The 19,874-nt window shown below is 38.9% G+C and overlaps 1 protein-coding gene across 6 annotated transcripts in view; it reads right to left on the bottom strand.

Annotated features, from left to right (window-relative positions):
- Positions 1 to 19,874, bottom strand: part of PLCB4 (phospholipase C beta 4) — a 370,645-nt gene that overhangs the window by 130,603 nt on the left and 220,168 nt on the right. For all 6 annotated transcript variants that reach the window (XM_016126462.2, XM_016118339.2, XM_016134383.2 and 3 more), the window contains 2 exons: positions 1,877 to 1,957; positions 954 to 1,013 (listed from right to left, as the gene is read on the bottom strand). In XM_016126462.2, coding sequence (XP_015981948.1) covers positions 954 to 1,013; positions 1,877 to 1,957 — 141 coding nt within the window. The remainder of the gene's footprint in view (positions 1 to 953; positions 1,014 to 1,876; positions 1,958 to 19,874) is intronic.

Genomic DNA, 19,874 nt, shown 5'->3' with positions numbered 1-19,874 from the left:
CTGGAATATGGCAATGGGATGGAAAGGCTCTGTCCACAAAGAATGAAGGGGCCTCTCACCAGAGGACAGTCACTGAGGTGCCATAACAATAAGCATGGCATTGCCACAGTCAAAACCATGGTTACTCAAAAATGAGATTAAGTCCTTCAAATATCCTGGACACAAAGAGTGAGTGTGTTCATCTCTAGAAGACATGGCATCATCATGTGGAATGAAGACCATAAGAGTCTATCCTAATTAGCAAATAAAAAAGTGTCTTTGTCTTCAGAAAGAACTCAGGAGGAAATGCCAACATAGTTATACAGAAATTTTAACTAACACGAAAGAGGATAGCTTTTTTTTAAAAAAGTTTGGAACGTAATCTTGTTTTGAATATCTAAAAATTTGCAGAGCTGTTACCGAAAAGGGAATAAACATTGTGCTAGATTATTCTAGAAAAAAATCTTTTAAATTCCTAGCACCACTCTGCAAACAACTTCTTATTCAAACAAATCAATCACTATGAAGAAGGCTGATTTATGCACTTTGTCATTTTTTTTCGCTCAGAGACAAATCGAGCCTTCAAGGTGAACCAATGTCTGCATGCACAGGTGCACAAATATGGAATTACCTAAGTCATTTAAATTTCCATCCGCCACAAACCAGAAGGGATTCACTGTTTGTGAAAAAAGGGTGGGGGTACTTGCAATTAATGTCTGAGTTAAGGGAACTGATTCTTTGATGCTGGTATCATGTAATTGTCTTTACTTTCAAAGGTTAATAACATTTATAATATGACTAAACATAATGCAAATCACCCAACAGTTATAGATGAGAAGATTTCTAAACCATGTCTGTTCTTAATTCCCAGCTGATGACTGAGGGGCAGTAACAGGTTAAATAGTATTCAGGAGACTATTTCCAATCTAAGTAAAGCTTTGTTTAGAAGAACAGAAAATACCAATCATAGGTACCTTTGGTGTGGCTCCCAACCGAACACTGTTGATGAGGGAGCATTCTAGCACTTGTCCTTCCTGAAAAGAGAGGATATAATACAGCAGTGAGCCAAATTCTGCCAGACCTATGGCAAGACAAGGTACTTAGCAAATGTTTGTGATGATGAAGGCAATGCTGACTAGGGTAAGGTAGAAGAGGGAGTGTAAAACAACAATAATAATTTGTACCAATCAGAAAGAGTCAAGACTCAAAACATTTCATTTCAAATATGTGTGTGCATGTGTGTATATATATATATATATATACATATATATACACATACATATATATGTGTATATATGAATGCAACTCTGAATAATTATTTACAAATGCTGTTACTTTTTTACATATAATGTTAATAATGTATGCATATCATTAAATATATTAGGTGTACATGAAATATCAAGTGGTAATAATGCTAACTTATATATAACTCCAATTCTACTTAAATTTAGCTCAAAGCTTCGGTAAATGTGGACATTGTGCCATGCATTGAGTTAAGTCCTGTGATATAACCAGATGAACATACTCTTACTGCACCTTTGAGATTTCAGCTTGAACAGCTCTTCTGGGAAACCTTTCTAATTCCCAAGATTAAATTGGACCTTCCTATTTTCAGTTCTTGTAACAACCTGACCTTTACTTTCACAGTACTCAATGACTTGTACCTTTTTTAATGCCTGACTTTTCTCCTAGACCAAAATCTATGAAGGCTAAAACAACGTCCTTGATCACCACTGTATTCCCAATACCTGGCACTGAAAGCACATTTCTAAAAATCTTGAATGAATGGATAAGTACAGAGTCCATGCCCTCAAGGGGTACTCGGTCTACTCATTGAGAAATTAAAAGGCTTAATGCAGATAGCAGAAAAGAACAACCTGCTGTTCCTGTGCCATACCTTGCCTTCACTTTTCCAGGTCAGAAAGAAGCCAAATTCATCCACTTTGAAGAGGCAATTGGGTTCAAACACAAAGGATTCCTGTTAAAAAGAAATGTATTCATCAGCATGACTTACGCCATTTTGAATCTCATAAAAATGTAAATACCTTTCAGCCTCTAAACAAGGGAATATGAGAAATCACCTTTTTGTGTCCTGAATCTAATGACCACATTTCTTATTATATTATAGAATGTTTCATTTTGAAAACTTTTGCATTCATATTTGTATTGAAAGACTGATCAATTTTATGCAGCATCTTCCTCCAGAATACCTTTTAGGAACAAAACACACTGATGTCCTAAAGGTCACAGAGAAGAAAGTTTCTCTAAGACTCTGGAAAAAGAGCTCCGGGGAGGAAGAAGGAGTCCCAGGTTCCTGCCCACTGGTTTTTCGCCACACAAGAAGACTCACTGCCCAGATCCAACATAATGTCAATAACTGGGAGATAATTTTTTTGAAGTCGTTGATTTTTTTTTTCATCTACCCAGTTCAGCGTTTAGATATTTGCTCAGAATACTGCTGAGATTTTTGATTTTATATCTGACCTCATTTGGTGTCTACAGGACTGAAGCAACACTTTGAGTTACTCAAAGTACAGTCCTTGTACCAGCAGCATCAACATCACCTGGGAGCTTTACTGAATTGCAGAATCTAGGGCTCCAGTCCAGATGCACTGAGTTTTTTTGGGTTAGGGGCCAGAAATCTGTGTTCCAACAAGTCCTCCAGGTGATTCTGATGCATGCTACAATTTGAGAACCACTGCTGTGGACTTTGGCACTGGAAACTCTGGTGAATACTGCAGAATCAAAACTTGAACCAAGAAGGAATGTTAGCCAAATGCGAGGGTCCCAGAGCAGCTATGTTGTACATGCCAAAGAATTCCTGGTCTTTAGAAAAAAGCACCATTGTGCTTAAGAACACCGGGAAAATTCTATGCCAGTAAGAGAAAAATGGTATGCAGGAAATGAACCCAGATGCTCTCTGCTTTCTGTCTGCGTTACACCAAGACTTGGCACCCATGTGTCAACAAATCCACACGTTCCTCTCACGATCTAAATAACTTATAGTCCTAGGTAATTAAAACACCAGCAATAAAGAACCTGTCTGGCAAGCATGGATCCAAGCAGTGACTTCAAACAAATGAAAAGTACTTCTAAGATTAACATTTTACAGGCAGTTCAGACTTGTCACTTCACCTATTAAAATGTACTTTTCTAAAATCTAGGGAAGCAACAACATTCATCAAGGTAAATCCAATGTCAAAATACTGGGCCACCATAAAGTGACAGAATTTAGAGTCCCAGACGTAATGAGCAAAGCCAGCCTTCCCATTTGTTTGGGTACTTTTCTGACAGATAAGGAATAATCATACGTATTTCAACTCTACCAGGTGTGTGTTAAGCACTGCAGTCATAGCAATGAACAAAATAAAGGAGAGGGTTTGGTATGCTCTTGGTCTTTGGAATCAAAACCCAGTTCTGCCATTTATTTATGATTTACATCCTCAGAAAGATCCTAAATCTCAGAATCCTTGTCTAAAAAATGGAAGTATTTATACCTGCCTTTCAGGCCTATTGCGGGAATTCAATGAAATGGTATATGAGAAATATTTAGCACACAGCTGGGATTCAGCAAGGAGTAGCTACTGTCAATAATGCATAGTTCAATTTTCTACTTGTGGTAGTGAATTACTAACAATATGAAATTGCTAATATGTGATATTTTTTGGCCCACAAAATGGTACTTCCGGATGGTTCAATTTCTTAGAAAAGGCTTGACTTGGAAGTTGAGCCTTTAGATGGGTTCAGATAATGAGTAGAAGTTGTCCAAGTGAAGCAAGATGCCAGACAGAGGAAGCAGCATTTGTAGAGACATGTATTCTTGTCCTGACACTGGATACTTCTGAGGAGTTGGTGTGGTTAGAACATCTCGAGGGAGTGGCGGGAGATGACACTGGGGACATAACCATGGCTAGATCAAAAGGGTGTTGTACGCCACGCAAAAGATATCAATTTTGACCCAAAAAACCATAGGGAGTCTTACATTGTAACTGATTGAGAAATGAGGACTATCAACTAAACTGTGGGAATTAATATATTTTAGAATGCTTCCCAAGCAATATCTTAATGGTAACAAAGAATTCTGGTGCACTATGTTCAAAAGTATATCCTAACATGGTATTTAAAAGAGCAGACCCACACAAAGCAGCTATCATCATTATTACTTATGTGGACCCTACTTAATTCCAAATAAGGATTTGAGATGATTCATGAAATATACATGATACATAAGAATGGTTTTCCAACTATTTTGAGGTGGAACTTTCAGTTCCTTGGCCTCCTTAACTGCAATAATGATTTTTTTCTTCGTTCATCTCTCAGTTACTCAGAGCTTATCATCACCACTTTAAAATTTCGATTCCTAACATGTCATTCTTGGACCCTTTCAACTGATCTCTCTAGCCCCTAGTTCTACAGTCCTCGTTCTCCTATATTTGACTTCTTTTCCACTTCTTATTCATTAACCCTGCCAATCTCTCACTCACCCATCAGATCTCTCTTTTTACATCCATCTTTGTCTAGTTTATTTTCATGGTCTAATATTATAATCACTTTCTCACAGACACCCTCAATGTCCATGTCTAATTTTCTGTTTCCTTGGTCAAAAAAAAAAAAAAAAGTTCATCCTACCCATATTTTACCACTTAACTTGATGAAGAAAATCACAAAACTGGATTGTCTCACTTTAGCTTAAATTAAGATTACAAGCTCCAAATGGATAGTCAACAATGACTTTCCAACATTTAATTCTTTCTTAAAAGGTTCTCTATTCTCTGAAAGGACAATTTCATTGCTTCTTCTCAAACTCCTTTACTCTCAGACAATTACTGCGCTTTACTGAGTAAAGGGAACCCATCAGATGAGACCCTCTCTTCATCCCTCCTAATGGAGCTTGCTTTCTGCCATCAATGTTAATGCCCCCTCTTCTGCTCCAGATTCAATCCTCTTCAGGACAGGATCCTCTTTTGCCTACAGGAGGACTTCAGTCCTTTGTTCATCACCATCCAAGGCGCTTTTTTTTTTTTTTTTTTTTTGGTCTATTAGATCATTCCTATCAGACCACAAATACATGCTAGTTGTTCCCACTTCCTCCTTTATTATCTCAGGTCTCTAATCGCTGTTAGAGCATAATATCTTGAGAAGCCTGTCTATATTTGCTATCTCCACTGCCTCTCTTTCATACCATCTATGACCAATTCCATCTGCGTTCCCATTCCTATCACCTTCTAAAACTTCTCTGGCCAAGTTCACCATGACTCTCATGCAGCCAAATGCAGTGTGCACTTTTTTTTTAAATTTATTTGTTCTCTAAGTTGTTGACTTTTCTTGAAACTCTCCAATCTTGACCTCCTAGTTGTGTTCCATTCCTTTAATCTCTTTCCCTTCTATATCCAACTTCTACATGTTCCCTGGGACTTGTTTCTGGGAGTTCTCATTACTCTGTTCCTATATCTCATTTAACCCGATGGCTATTTTTTTGGTGACACCCAAATTTATAATAGAGCTCACTCCTCTTCGAGTTCCAAATTCAGATATCTAACTTTCTACTTAACATCTCCACTAGGATGTTTCAAAATAAACATATCTGTAACTGAATTCTTTATTCCTTACCCTCTCTCTCTAAGCCTCTCTATCACAAGACTTTCTTAGCTCAATAAATATCACTAGTATCTACCCATTTATTGAAACTAAGAGTCATCCTTGACTTTGCTTCATCCTTCTATTACATTCCCATTACAAGTCTACATCCATAGCATTTTTCAAATATATGCATTTTACTTCATCTTCATCACCACTACCTTGGTGCAAACCATCATCATCTCTCCCCTGGACTGAACTTCTCACTTCTACTCTTTCTTTCTATAGCAGCCAGATTGATTTGTTAAACTTTTAATCAGTTCATTAAAACCATTCAATGAATTCCCATAATATTTAGGATAAAATCCCAACTCCTTGTCATGGCCTAAAAGTCCTATATAATCTGGGTCATAGAGACTTTAACTTGGGCTGTTTTCTGTTCTTTGTTCATTACAACCATCAGAATGCTTCTCCTTGAACTTCTCCAGATCTTTCTAGTCTCGATGCCTTTGTACTTGTAATTAACTCCTGTCCAGAAGTCCCTTCCTACTGCCATTAACATTAGTTGGATCCTCTCCATCCTACAGAGCTCACCTTAATTATCCCTCTTTAAGGGGGCTTTCCTTGACCTGTCCATTAGGTCTCTCATTTTATTCTCTATTACAGTATCCTGATTATTTCCTTGTTTGCATTGAATATAGTCTGCAATTATTTCATTGTTTTATTGATTTATTGCCTGGCTCTCACACCAGAGTATAACCTCCTTTAGGACACAATCCTTGGAATTTTCTTATTTACATCTGTACTAAGCACCCAAAGCACATCAAAGGCACACTAAAACTAAATCCGTGCACTAAGAGGTGACGTGAACAATATATTTTTTTCAAATGAAATCTTTTACAGCAAGCTAATATATAAAATATAAACAAGAAGTTACTCAAGTAGAGGGGGTTGCACCAGGCCCAGAACCCATCAGGGTCAGTCCCTGGAGGGCTGCCAAGGACAGATGTACAAATACGAGAGCAACATGCTGAGGCTGTATGCCTGGAGGAAAAGGCACCCATTTCTAATTCATAAAGCTCATCTTAGAGGTTGAGTGTGACTCTGAGGCATCCCCTGGGAATCCCTCTTGGACCAGGAGTATAGTCTGAATATTACTGCAAAGAAATCATTTTTGAAATAGGTAAGAACTCTGGGCAAGGAGAAGAAAGACAAGGCAAAATAGCAAAATAAGGACAGAGTAAAAGACAGCTTTCAGAAATGCTTGTCAGAAGGCCCTACACAGTGAACAACTGATGTCAGTTTGGCTCCAGGCTTTCTAGCATCAAAAGCAAAAAAGAAAACAATATCGTTTACCAAGTGCCCATACAGTTCATAGATAAAAACATATCGGCTGTTAGGAGGGAACTGCCAGAACAGAAATTCTCTAGTGGGACCTATTAGAAGCTCTGACCAATTCTATATATAAGGTTTCCAACAAAGTCTCCAACAAGCTTGTCAACTGTGACTGGAAGATTCTTGCGCCAAATTTATTTAAACTACCCATGAAAATCAGAAAGCAAATCTGAGGGGTATGTGGCAATCAGCTGAAAGGAACTGAAACACAACCTGCTTAGGTTTCTCTCCAACCCCCATCAGCAAACAGAAGGACCTGACTCTCTGGTGAGTAAAGGCACACAATCTCTATTTTTTCTTTTTTTTTTTTTTTACCTAACAGCAGTTTTAAATATCACATGGATAACTACTGACTAGAACTTGGGCTGTGGTCCCATGACCAGACTGAAGCAATAATATCTTAATACACTTTGTCTGGAAAATTTTCTTCCTGACTTGGCATGTCAGGGGAGAGCATAAAAGAGAGTTGAGCTCTTTATGCTTTGTAAATATGTTTCTTTTCCAGTTAACAAATAGTTTCTCTGGTAAAGAAACAAACTATAACAGAACTTCTTCCGGGGGGGCTCAGAAATTTCAATTCTTAGATGATTCAGTTAAAATTCATCACAGTCACACTTTAGAGCTCAAGAACCAGTTAACTCATCCAGCCCAAATGAACTCTTTTCTTAGGCCAGTGGGACATAGGTGAAGAAAGGGACAGAAACTCCTTTGGGAAACTACCAAAAAGTTCCTGGAATTACTATAGCTAAAAGCTACTTTGTGCCTCAAGGATCCCTGTTCCGAGGGGCTTGGGACAGTCTGGGCTTCCGGAGACACTTTGCTCACTTCATCGAGAATAGAGAGTATATTAAAAGCTGTGTGTCTCAACATTATTTTTACTGTATCTTCTTCACATACCACATGCTACTTCAACATTATTCAATATCATAATGCATCTTTCAAAGATTCAAGTTACTTTCAAAATGACATTAAGAATATTTTACCTTTATTTCAATTTTGAAAGTTATTTGGTTAAATAAAAATTTAATCCTATTTCTTCATATAAAAATGGCAGAGAATTCTGCAAACAAAATATACTGATTGAAGAGGAAGAAAGTATTTGGGAGAGATTTCTAGATAATAGGCAACTGATTTTATTTTAATTTTGATTTGTGATTATTTCAGATCTTTACTCTCCCACCATTACCCACATTGTGAATGACTATATCTTTTTTCCACATCGGCAAATAGGGAATAGTCAAGCATATCAGCTAGGCACAGGGGTTTGGACTAGCTATGACATGCATTAACTCCACTTTATTTAAATGTTATCTGTTCATCGTTCTTTTGTGCTTGTGATTGGATGGGTAAATTAGAATAGAGAGAAGAGTGAAATGAGTGAGAACTTGCACAGTTCACTAGACTCCTGTTTCCTTGTAGTTTACAGTTCCTGGGTTCAAACGCCGGTCTCCTCACTAGGAGAATCTTGCAGTGGTGCTACTTAACCTCACCAAGCTTCATTTTTCCCACAAGTAAAGTGAGAAAACTGATATCATTTTCATGGGGGTATCAAAATTGAGAAAGCCTAAGTATCTGGAACAAAGTAAATACTAAGAAATGGTAGTAGTTGTGACAAAACAGCTACCGTTTAACTAACAGCTATTGTGCAAGGCATTTCACAAATACTATTTCAATTAAATTTCATGGCAACTCTGCAAAATTTTAGACTAGATCACCACTGTCCAATAGATTTTCCCTGACGATGTAACTATTCCAGATAGGCAAAACCCAACATGGAAGCCATGAGAGCCACATGGGACTGATGAAGCATTTGGAATGTGGCTAGTGTACTGATTGGATGGGCTGAATTTTTAATTTTCACTCATTTTTATTTTAATATTTACATGTGGTTAGTCATTACCATTTTGGACAACGGAGTTTTAGAGATAAGAAAAAGAATGTCTGCAGGAGAGTAAATTCTTTAAAGCCATAGTCGGTAAGTAATAGACCTGAGATTCAAACTAATTTTTCTGATTATATCTGTTCTACTCTGTCAACCTTGACCAAACAGGCTGCACTTCATCTACCACCAAGGGATTTTTGGATTGTCGATAAATGAACACTGCCTTGGTAGGCTCCATCTTGTTAGGCTCACCCTTTTCGTTTCCTGGTTTGATAAGAATGAACAGAAAGAGAAAAGAACTTTGTCACTGTTGGAAAGAGACAAGTGGTGTAAGTTTGAGAAAGGCCCATAAGGGTCTTACCAAATATTAATAACATTATAAACCACTACCACCAAAACATATGAGCCTGGGTGTGGCCTTCAGGCTGAGGATGCAGGTGGAGTCTGGAGTAGAGTTAACCAAGAGCCTGTGCTTTCCCTCAGAGCCTGGATGCTCAGAGCCCAAGTGATGCCTTGGGGCTTTTTGTTTCAGTTCTTTATTCCAGAGGAATTGGCTAATCTCTGTATCTAGTAGATTCTTTTGGATTCTGCACATAAACTTTCCTCTCAGAATCACAACTTCTTTTTTTTAAGTTAAAACTGAAGCCCTTGGTGATGACATTCTGCCATCAGAATGATTTATGGACTGCTAGAACAGATGGTCACAGGTCCTTAAGTTGTTTTTACCCTAATGGATATGGGTTCCCCTTGGAAGGATCCAGAACATTCATTCCGCTTGTTAATCTCCCTTCTATTTACAGACCCCATGAGATGACTGACACTGAGCTTCTCAGCTCACATTCCATACAGGAGCAGGAGGGCACCTGGCGATGGCTGTTCCATCACGGACCCTTGTAACGTGCTATTACTTTCTGAAGAAATCCATCAGACAATGGAAGAGCACTGGTGACTTTTGCATTCTTTTTTTTTTTTGGCCTTTGATTCTTTTGACAGATGCACATATTGGATTAAGCTGTTTAATTTTTTTTTTTTTTTTTGACATTGGCTGAAAGAATTTTTATTACTTTTATGTACGGAAAACTTGACAGTGTACTCAGCCCAGTTTGGTGGCCAGTTCTTTTGCCTTTGCATTTTCCAGTTTGGCAATGCGTGCCACTATTTTGGGCCCAGGACTTTACCTCCTCAGTGATGGTGAATCTCATCATATCTGTCATTGTAACTGGTCCAGATAGCTTCTACCATAAGCTGTTTAAATTTAATGTAGACCTTTCTTCCTACATTTAATGCTAAATTAGAATCCAAGAGGGATTCTAGTTCTAATCTCCTGATGAGCAACTCAAAAAGTCTGTGGCACCTAGTAACGGAGAGTACTGCTTCTGTACCACTGGGCCAGCTTGTTACTAGCAAACATGGACAGTACTTACTAAGTGCCAGGCAGTGCTCCAACCACTTTGTACACATTAATTTATTAACCTCCCAATATTCTTTTGCAGGAGGTACTGTAATTATTCCCACTTTACAGAGGAGGCAGCTGAGGAAAGGAAATTAAGTGTCTTACCCAGTAGCCTATAGCTGGGGGGGGGGGGTGAAGCTGGGATTGTTGGCTACAACGAAGCACATACTGTATCTGCTGTGAGGCCTGTGAGTGAGATAGTGACACTGTGCGGGAAGTGGGCCCAGGAACTGCACAGCAGTCACATCTGTTCTCCTTGTCACTGAATGCCAATAACCATCATGAGGGTAAGAAGGATTTGAGAAATGTTCCTGTTCTAATTGCCTCATTTCTTGAGGATTCCCTTAACTGTATTTATTTATTATTGGGTTGTCATGGAGAAGTGTTTTTCACTACTTCATACGTCGTGTCAGAATTTTTTCTCAGCTCCCAGTGCCAAGAAAAACTGGTTTTCCTGATCTGTGGCCTTCCATGCAAACTAATGCACAATGCAAATCCTAAGACTGTTTCTTTTCCCTGCATTGCTTTGACCTTCAAAATCACAAGAAGCAAATCTATGGCTCCTTTCAACTTAATGGGACATTTTTGCTGCCCATAAAGTGCTGCCTGTTAATTTTGCCTCTAATTTGATGTACTTTCCAAGGTTCTTTTCTCCTTTCAGCCTAAGTCCTTGTTCCATTCATTTTATCTAGTGCTACATATTTGTGCATTACAGTTTCCTTTGGGCTGTGGAAGAAACGCATGGAAATAAGTCCAAAAATCATTTTATGAACACCAGAAACTACTGGTCATTTTATATGGGTTTTAGGGTCAGACAGATCTGATCCAGATGTGGCCGGACACTTACGGGCTGATTGGAGCTCCGGTTCTTCATCCCCGAAAGCAGGAACGATGACAGCAACAATAATACTATCACACAGTCTGCCTCTGGGCTTAGAATGCCTGATGCACGATCTGAACCCAGGAAATTATTATCGATTATTAATATAATGATACACTCGTAGTGATTATTACAAACGTTGCTAGTATTGATTATGACTAATCATCCAAGAAACGAGTGCGGTAAAGACCACCATCCCTACCCTACAGATGAGAAAACGGATCCTAAGTGAGGGAGCAAGCTGCCCAAGATGACACAGACAATACGTGGCAGAGTGACACTGACATTGTAGCAGGGAGAATATTTCTGTTACACGGATCCTTACAACAAGCAGCAGTACCACTGTGTGCTTATTTCCTCATATCCAAAACGCAAATCTGGAAGCCTAAGCAGGAGGGAGACCCAGAGTTTACAAATTACTGTTGAGCTCAACTTGCCGAATATTTGGTTTTTGCACAGGCTGTGTGTGTCTTTCTCTGCCTGAGCCAGCCTCAGTCTACACATCTGGCACAGAGGACGAGGCATTAGAACATAATTTGAGCTTCTTCCCCCTGCACAGGTATGTTGGCAAGTAGTGATGTGAGGAGACAAACCCTGCCCTGAACCTCCCTGACACAGCAGATCACACTCTTAGGCGGTGAGAGGGCAGTCAAGTGAGTCACTGGGCTGTTTTACAAGTGCCAGACCCGCCGTCTGTCTCTGGTTCTAACTACCATAGAAACAAAAATGAAAATGTCTTCCCCTCAATCACCAGCCGGGATCATTTAAATTGCTCATTTCAGCAATGACTGTGAGATACAGTGAACGCTTATTGTGGTATCAAGTGGAAGGTTTTAATCCACTCATTTCATTTTATTCTTACTTCAGAAATAAAGAGTATCATCAGCTTTCCAAGTGGCCTGGCTTGGAGTCGATGAGGGCTAAGGAAAAGCAATAAGAAGAAGGCACAACAGCCTTCCTGAGTATTCATTCCATATATTTTTTAAAAAGACTGAAATTTGGCCTGACGGTGCTTATTATTAACAAGGTCTCTCACTGATGTATCCTTGGCTCTGTGAGAATGTGGTCAGCTCAGCTGGGATCTGAACATGGGGGAGGGAGTAGGTACTCAGACGAGCGCCTGAAAGAGACAAATGCTGTGTTTCTCACTGCTTACTTCATGGTCATCAATAGTTATGAACTCATACCTTCTCTTTTACTTCCAGATGAAGATCTTAAATCTTTGGGACTTAATTTTTAAGGTCTGCCAGTTTGAGATGCGAACCTCTTTGTGTGTGTCTCTCTCTGTCCCTCTCTCTCCCGGCAGTGCCTCTGTTGAGGGCATTCTGCGGCCACACCTGGATGCTCGGATTCTGAGAGGCTCTTCTGTTGCAGCGGGACACTGACAGGCTCTCTGATTCTCGCCACAGAACACTTGAAGAAATTACTCCAAAGATATTAAGTAGCTAAACTACCTCTCTCTTAGCTTGCAGGAGAAAGAACAAAATCAATAGAGCATGCCTTTAGGAGTAACTTGAAGTAAATTTCTTGGACAGGAAAATTCATGTTAGTGAAAAAAACAGTTGCCTTAGCAACTAAAACAAGGAAAAACTAAAGAGAAGACTGGCTTTCTCAGAGCCAGGGAGGAAAATAAATGTTTTTGTAATGAATATTTAAAATAAATATTAAAAATATATATGTCGCTTCCTTCCTCTTCCCCTCCAATCACCCCCCCAAAGATTTTCTCCTTGAGTAAACTTTAGTTAGGGTCCTCTGAATGTTCTTCCCTACTGGGCCTTAACTTTTGGACTTCTGTGTCTATCTTTGCAATACCTAATGTTAGCCAGAATCCTCCATCCTCAATACGGATCACCCTGGATATCTGGTTGGGTTCTTCTACCCCCGCCATCTCCCAGGTGATGTCAGATCACCCTGGTCTGCCTTTAGCAAGAATACTGTTAGGCTGGTTTAGCCAAAAGCTCCCCTCACCCCTGATGTTTCCTCTTAGTAATTTTCCATCCACTGACCCCCATCTGCTCCTTGGCCATGAATCCCCCTTTCCTTGTTTTCAGAGTTGAGTTCTACCTCTCTCTCCTTCTGCAAAACCCTACTATAGCAATCTCCTGAATTCAGTCCATCTTATCATTCCTTAACAAGTGTCAAGAATAAACTTTTTTTTTTTAACATCCCTCCCTTCCACCAAAATTCTGAGAACAACAGGAGATAAGCTTTGCTGATGTTTAAAACACAATTACAAGCTGGTAAATCCATCTTTTCAGTAAAGAACTTCTAATAAAAACACAATTAGTTCCAGAATAATAAATTATTCTGAGCAAATGATTAGATATATGGTGATATAGAAGACATATAACTAAAAAGGCAGGTCAAGGAAATAATATTTTAAACTACTGTTGTATGTAGATGACAGACCATGTATTAATGGAGTTAAGGAAAAAACTCTCAAATGACTTCCGTGGGATTCCCCGTTGAATATACGCATTCCCCACTTGAATAATTCAGCTTAAAAGAATGCTTTTCTTTTAACTAGCGGTGTGATATGTCATTGCTTTCCCACTTTTGTCTTCTGAAACAGGTTACATTTAGATCTCAGATACACAGTTCCCATTGGCTCATAAGGCCAATTCTGGCTCTGTCTCTTTTTATTATGTCTAACAAAAGTGCAGAAGTGACAGAAACATGCACATGAGGACCACGCTACCACCCAGAGAATTTGGCAGTGAGTGTAGAGTTGGCTTCAGAAAACTGCAGTCCCAAAGACAGCATGGGACCATCCTCCATGGGAAGGGGGTGGAGTGGTAGGGAGAGTGGTCGTAGAGGGCTGATGCAGCAGTTGGGTCATCTAGGAACAGAGATGGAGATAAGACTTGGAAATGTAAGAGATTCATTAGGGGAAATGCCTGTGAAAGACAAAGGGGAGAGGAAGCAGGAACAGGCAGGGAGAGCCTTCAAACTGTCAGGACTAACATCTATGAAATGAGAGGAGAGTGGAAGGAGAATAGGGTAGGAAGGGTCTCAGACTGCAGCACAGCCCTGAGAACATTTCTGCCAGGCAAACGGGTGCCCCAAAGCATGGACTGCCCACCAGAGGAGTCTCATCTGGGGCAGGGAAGGGCCAGTCCCAGTATCTCTGCCATGTCACTCACTGGCTGAGAAGATGTGGCAGCTAGAGGCTCTCCACTGACCACCCTCTAGTGACAGGTTTCTCTTGAAAGGTTTAGGTGCCACACCTCCATGGGGGCCATAGATGGTATCTCTTGCTAATCCTTCTCCAGATTCCCAAAAAGGACCTCCAGTTCCAGTTCCTTGGCACCTTAAAAATTCCTTAAAAATTAAGAACCATTTAAATAACAATGTATCTGAGTCCCAAATATAAAACTAAGGACTTGCTGGATCATTTTAGGAGCTCATTAAATACCTGTTGAGTGATGAATGAATTCCTTGCTAGAGATATAGCAGTAAATAAAAGCAAAATATCTACTTTCATGGCTTATATTCGGGGTGCTGGGGGATTTTGACAATGAACAGAAAACAAATAATATATCAGGAACTGAAATGTAAAGATACAAATCTAAAAGGGTAAAGGCAATGTGCGTGTGGATACGCGTACACACATTTTTTTTTTAAGATGATCATGAAGGCCACTTGGGTGAAGTGACTTTGAGAAGAATTGTAATGAAGCGAGGAAGAGAATGGATAGTATATGGGGAAAGGAGTCCAGAGAGAGAAATGCAAGGGCCAAGGCCCTCAGGTTGGAGCAAGCCTAATATTTTCAGGGAACATCAATGGGAAAGTGAACTGAAATGTTATGAAGGGGACTTGTAAGGGGAACGCGATGGACTTGGCAATCATTTGAAATGAGGTAGGGAGCCACGGAAGGTTTAAACCAGAAGAGGGGTATACTCAGACATACATTACAAAAACAATCCACCTTACTTATTCCTTATAATGGCCCTGCCAGGTAGGTATGATCACTCCCATTTTTTAGACAAGGAAGCTATGGCTTAGTGCTTAGTGGACTTAAGACTGGCTTATGATCCTATCTCTTGAGTAGCAAAGCCAAAACTGAAACAATTTTTGCTTAACTCAAACCTATGCCCTTAACCAACTATGTATATTTGAAACTCTTCCAGAAAGAGCTCTCTGGAAAAGATTTTACCCTAAATACCACTTAGTACAAAAACTCTTTCTTTATTTATAAACAATATCTAGGCAACTTGGCTTTGGTGAGCAAATACTAGGCTCCTTTTTGCATTTCACCAAAGTGAATTGGATTACCTGCCCTTGGGTACTTGGAAGAAGAAAATTCACAGCAGAAGAGTGGAGGTACCAGCAAGGCTCCTCAGGGTAGTCTTTGGTAGAAAGAGTATGTCATCCTAGATACCTGGGAAGCTTTACTGGCTCAGCCTATACACTTCATTCAATGTTTGGGACAAGGCACCATTTCAGGGTAATTTCTTACTTTTATGACTTTAAGAGCAAGTAGTTTAAAAACTGTGTGTTTCTTATGAACTTATCAGAATTATAATTAAGTGTTAAAAAGACAGGATTCTCTGTTGAGGATATTTTATGTCTATTTCCATTGACTGAAAGAAAATATTATGCTCCTTTCATATTGTACATTTTGCTTAGTTTTTGTTTTTCTCAAAAAAAAAAAAAGAGGATAAAAACATTTCTTGGTTAATACTTTCCTATCCTTAAAGGATTTTCATTGATTATAAAGTAGAGATTACTAGTGTCCTTAGGGACACTTATAGGGCATTATTTGCTCTTACGGGAAAATAGATAAAAAAATAAATAAATTCTTTCCATCCTCATTTCCCTAAGATAATCAAATTAAGAACTCCTGGATGTAACAGAATAATAATTATGGTCTAAAATAGATAAAGCAAGTAGGTGACTTAAAAGAGCTCAATGGATCTTAGGTTCTAGCTTCCATTACTTTAGAAAAACATTTTTTTAATTATATATATATTTTACATCATACATGTTATCCAAAAATTGTTTCTTTGTGTAGAGGAGTAAAAAGTTTTCCTTGACCTTCTTAGGATCCCTGGCTGGGTCTGAAAATTGAACTGACAAACAGATTATCAAAAGAAAAACATACAAATTTATTTAAAATAAGTTTGCTTGACATGAGAACCTTCATAAGGAAATGAAGACCCAAAGTTTAGTGAGACTAAACTATTTTCATGCAAAGATTAATGAAGAATGCAGTCCTGGAGGAATACGATAGGTCAAGGAGTCTGAGGTAAGTGCAGTCAACTGGGGAAAGCTTAGCGAGGACAGTCTGTTTGGCTTCTTCTCGGGGCACCATCCTGAGTCATAACACACATGTCTGTGATTCACGTATGTTCTCTTGATCAATACGTCAGTTCTGGAGACTGGCTCCATCAACTACTACACTTTAGATAGTAGGCAGTGTCTCAATTTAAGCTCCTCTTTCCTCATCTATAGAATGTGGAAAAGGATCTCATTTCATCCTCACAACCACCTGGGGGGTTTAAACGGATAATTGCTGTCAAGTTCTTAGTACTGTGCTTGGTACGTTAAGAGTCAGTACTTTAAAGAGCTCAATAAAATCTATGTTCAACTGCTCTGGAAAAAGAAAAGTCTTTTTTATTGAACAGTTTTTTTTTTTCTTTTTTTCCTCCCGTTATCTGCATTGCCTGTTTGGGAAAGATTACCTGTAAAGAACTTTAAATGGATTTTTGTTTTTTCCTTTCTCAGGAGGTCTAGGCATAGGACCTTGCCCTATGCCTAGTAGTTCTCGGACTTGAGCTGTATTGTCAGGATCACCAGAGGGCTATTAAAATACAGACTGCTGGGCTCCATGTCCAGAGTCTGGTTCAGTGGGTCTGGCGTGGGGCCTGATAAAGTGCTTCTAATGCTGCTGGTTGGGAACCACGTTTTGAGACCATTGAAGGCTAGTCAGTATGAAATCTTTCTGCTTGTTTGTGATGAGCTATGTCAACTCATGCAAGGCGTATAAGCATTTTAAGCCTCGGTTTTGCAATCTGTAAAATGAGGCTAAAATAAAATAATGTTTGTGTAGCAGTTACACAGTACCAACATTTATATAGCACCTGGTAAGTGCTCATAGTGGCAGATATTTCTATAGAAAGCACTAAAAATGACCCAAACAGTAACAACAAAAATATTTCCTATTTTTAGGAAGAGGGAATTCACTCACATGGAGTTTTAAAAAAAGTAATTTTATTGCTCAAGAATGGACTGAAAAATTATTCACTTTAAAATATGCTATATATTACATTTGTATATTGCATACAATATGCTGTATATTGGATTAAATGAGCAATAAAATTACTTCATTCGTTGACACCTGAATGAAGTCTATCAATTCAATGGCTAGACCACATATATTAGCAGAGTGCAATCCCAAAGAGAACACACAAAGAGAATGAAGCCAAGACGTCCTTTGGGCTCTTTCTCCATCAGCCTGGAAATCCACAAGGCTGTATTCTGCCCAGGCCAGCATGCTCCTGCAAACTGTGACTACGGTTTGAAGGAGCTAATAATGAGCATTTTCCTATTTACACTTCAGTTGAAAAGAAGTAATAAAGAACCAGCACTGTCATTTTAGCCACTGAATTTTAACTAAATGCAGTAATGCCCTTTAGCTAGTTCTTATATTTAATTTTATTGACTCATTATTTACACACTTTCTTTTCGTTTCATGTTATATTGTTTTGTTTCCATAAGCTCCTTTGAAATCAAACGTCACCTTAGATTTTCTTCTCTAGTACCCTAGTGGATGCATCTCACGTCTTCCCGTGAATAAGCAGTCCTTTCTGTACCCTGGAATAGCACCGATCTCAAGTATTAGAGTTTTCCATGAGACTGACTCAGACACTATTTCATGGGTGAAATGCTTCTATTACTCCAAGGAATAAAGTTATCTTCAACCCTTGTGAAAAAATAAAGAAAAGCAAACTCAAAGAAACTTCACAGAAAGGGGGAAAAACATAAAAATGAGAAGAATAAGCAAAAACAAACAAAAGTGGAGCATCTTAGAAAAGAAAGACAAGAGTAGTTGGTTATGTAGCAAAAACTGATAAAATTTTAAGAGACAAGGAAAAGAAATGGAGGATGACAAACTTAAAAATATAATAATACATTCATAAGAGAAAATGAACTAAAATTACCTCAAACTGAAAGTACCATCATCTTCATCAAAACTAATTTGTTATTCATTTCTGTGTAACATTATTTGTCTTCTAAGCTAGGTGTGTAGGTGTGTGCAAACTACAGCCCATGGATCAAATCCAATTGGCCCCTGCTTTTGAAAATAAAATTTTATTGGAACACAGCCCATTCATTCATTTACAGATTATCTGTGTTCTATGTCTGCTTTTGTGCTACAAAGACAAAGTTGAGTAGTTGAGAACAAGTATTTAATATCTGGTCTTTTAAAGAAAAGCACATTGATCCCTCTTCTAAGCCTTTTTAACATGAGATGATCAACGACATAAAGAATAACTAAGATAACTGTGGTTGACAGCAAAGAAGGCCACAGTCCTTTATTCCTTCTTGTATCTATGTACTTGCAATGTGACTTGGCAGCTCCTCCCATTAATAAGTGGAGTATGTCCCCACTCTAAGTCTAGGCTGGCCTTACGATTTGGTTTGGCCTAGAGAATGTGGCAGAAACTTAGCTATGCCCAAAAGAGAACAAGTGCCTCCTGCTGGCAAGAGGATGACAGATCAGCCGGGGTGGAGATAAGATGGTCCTGCTAAGGCCATCCAAAATCAGCCCCCGGTTGGCCCAGCAAACATTTGAGTGTGCCCAGCTGAGCCCAGTCCAGAAGGCTAACCACAGAATCCTGGACTACATAAATGGTTGGTATCTTAAATCACTGAAAGAGATCAGATTACATCACCCAAAATATGTCACTTTGGCATATAAATTATTTTGAGCTGAAGGCAATTGAGAATCAACAAATGCAGGAAGATGCCTTCCCAGAGCTTCCCTTAACGGGTTAAAAGCAGAAACTTCTGAGAAGTGAGGATTTCCATAAATCCCCTATCCACGAAGCAGACATAAAGTCAGCGCCAAGATGAGTCTGCATGAACCTTACCAAAATAACCCTTATCTTCCATTAGTTTTCCCATATATTGACTTTCTCCTAATTTACTACCCCTAGAAATCCAAATCCTGTTTTCTTTTGCCTAGTCACTTCTCTGCACTTTATTGCCCTTTGTTAAAATGGTATATCAGCTTTTGAGTCTTTAGGTTTTCACTTCTTTTCTGTGAAGCTCCTAAGTGTGTAAAAATGTTAGTATCAACAAAATTCGTTTGCCTTTTCTCCTGTTAACCTGGCTTTTGCCAGTTTAATTCCCAAGCCCCAGCCATTGACCATAAGAGTGCAGAGAAAAAGTTTTCTCTCCCTACACCATTAAGCTTTGCTGTGGTTTGTTACACAGCAAAAATCAATAAAATCATTGACCAACATTTGATCCTTTTAAACCTCTGTCTCTTCACATTTCTAAATCATGCTCTTTCCTCCCTTTCAGAACTCATCACTTCACTCAAGACTTGATGTCACATCTCCTAGTAGGACTTCAAACCAGGCTCCCTCTTGCCCTCTGTGCCTCCTTGTAACTTAATTTTCCAGTCAGTTAAAATTGAGGTCTGGAAATACCTCCTTAGGGAAACTGTTTCTGATTGTTCCAGTACTTTTAGATTTCTC

Source organism: Rousettus aegyptiacus, unplaced genomic scaffold, assembly GCF_014176215.1.
Source record: "Rousettus aegyptiacus isolate mRouAeg1 unplaced genomic scaffold, mRouAeg1.p scaffold_m13_p_12, whole genome shotgun sequence".
NCBI lineage: Eukaryota > Metazoa > Chordata > Mammalia > Chiroptera > Pteropodidae > Rousettus > Rousettus aegyptiacus.
Note: the sequence above shows the minus strand (reverse complement) of the source record. Positions and strands in the feature narration are given on the sequence as shown.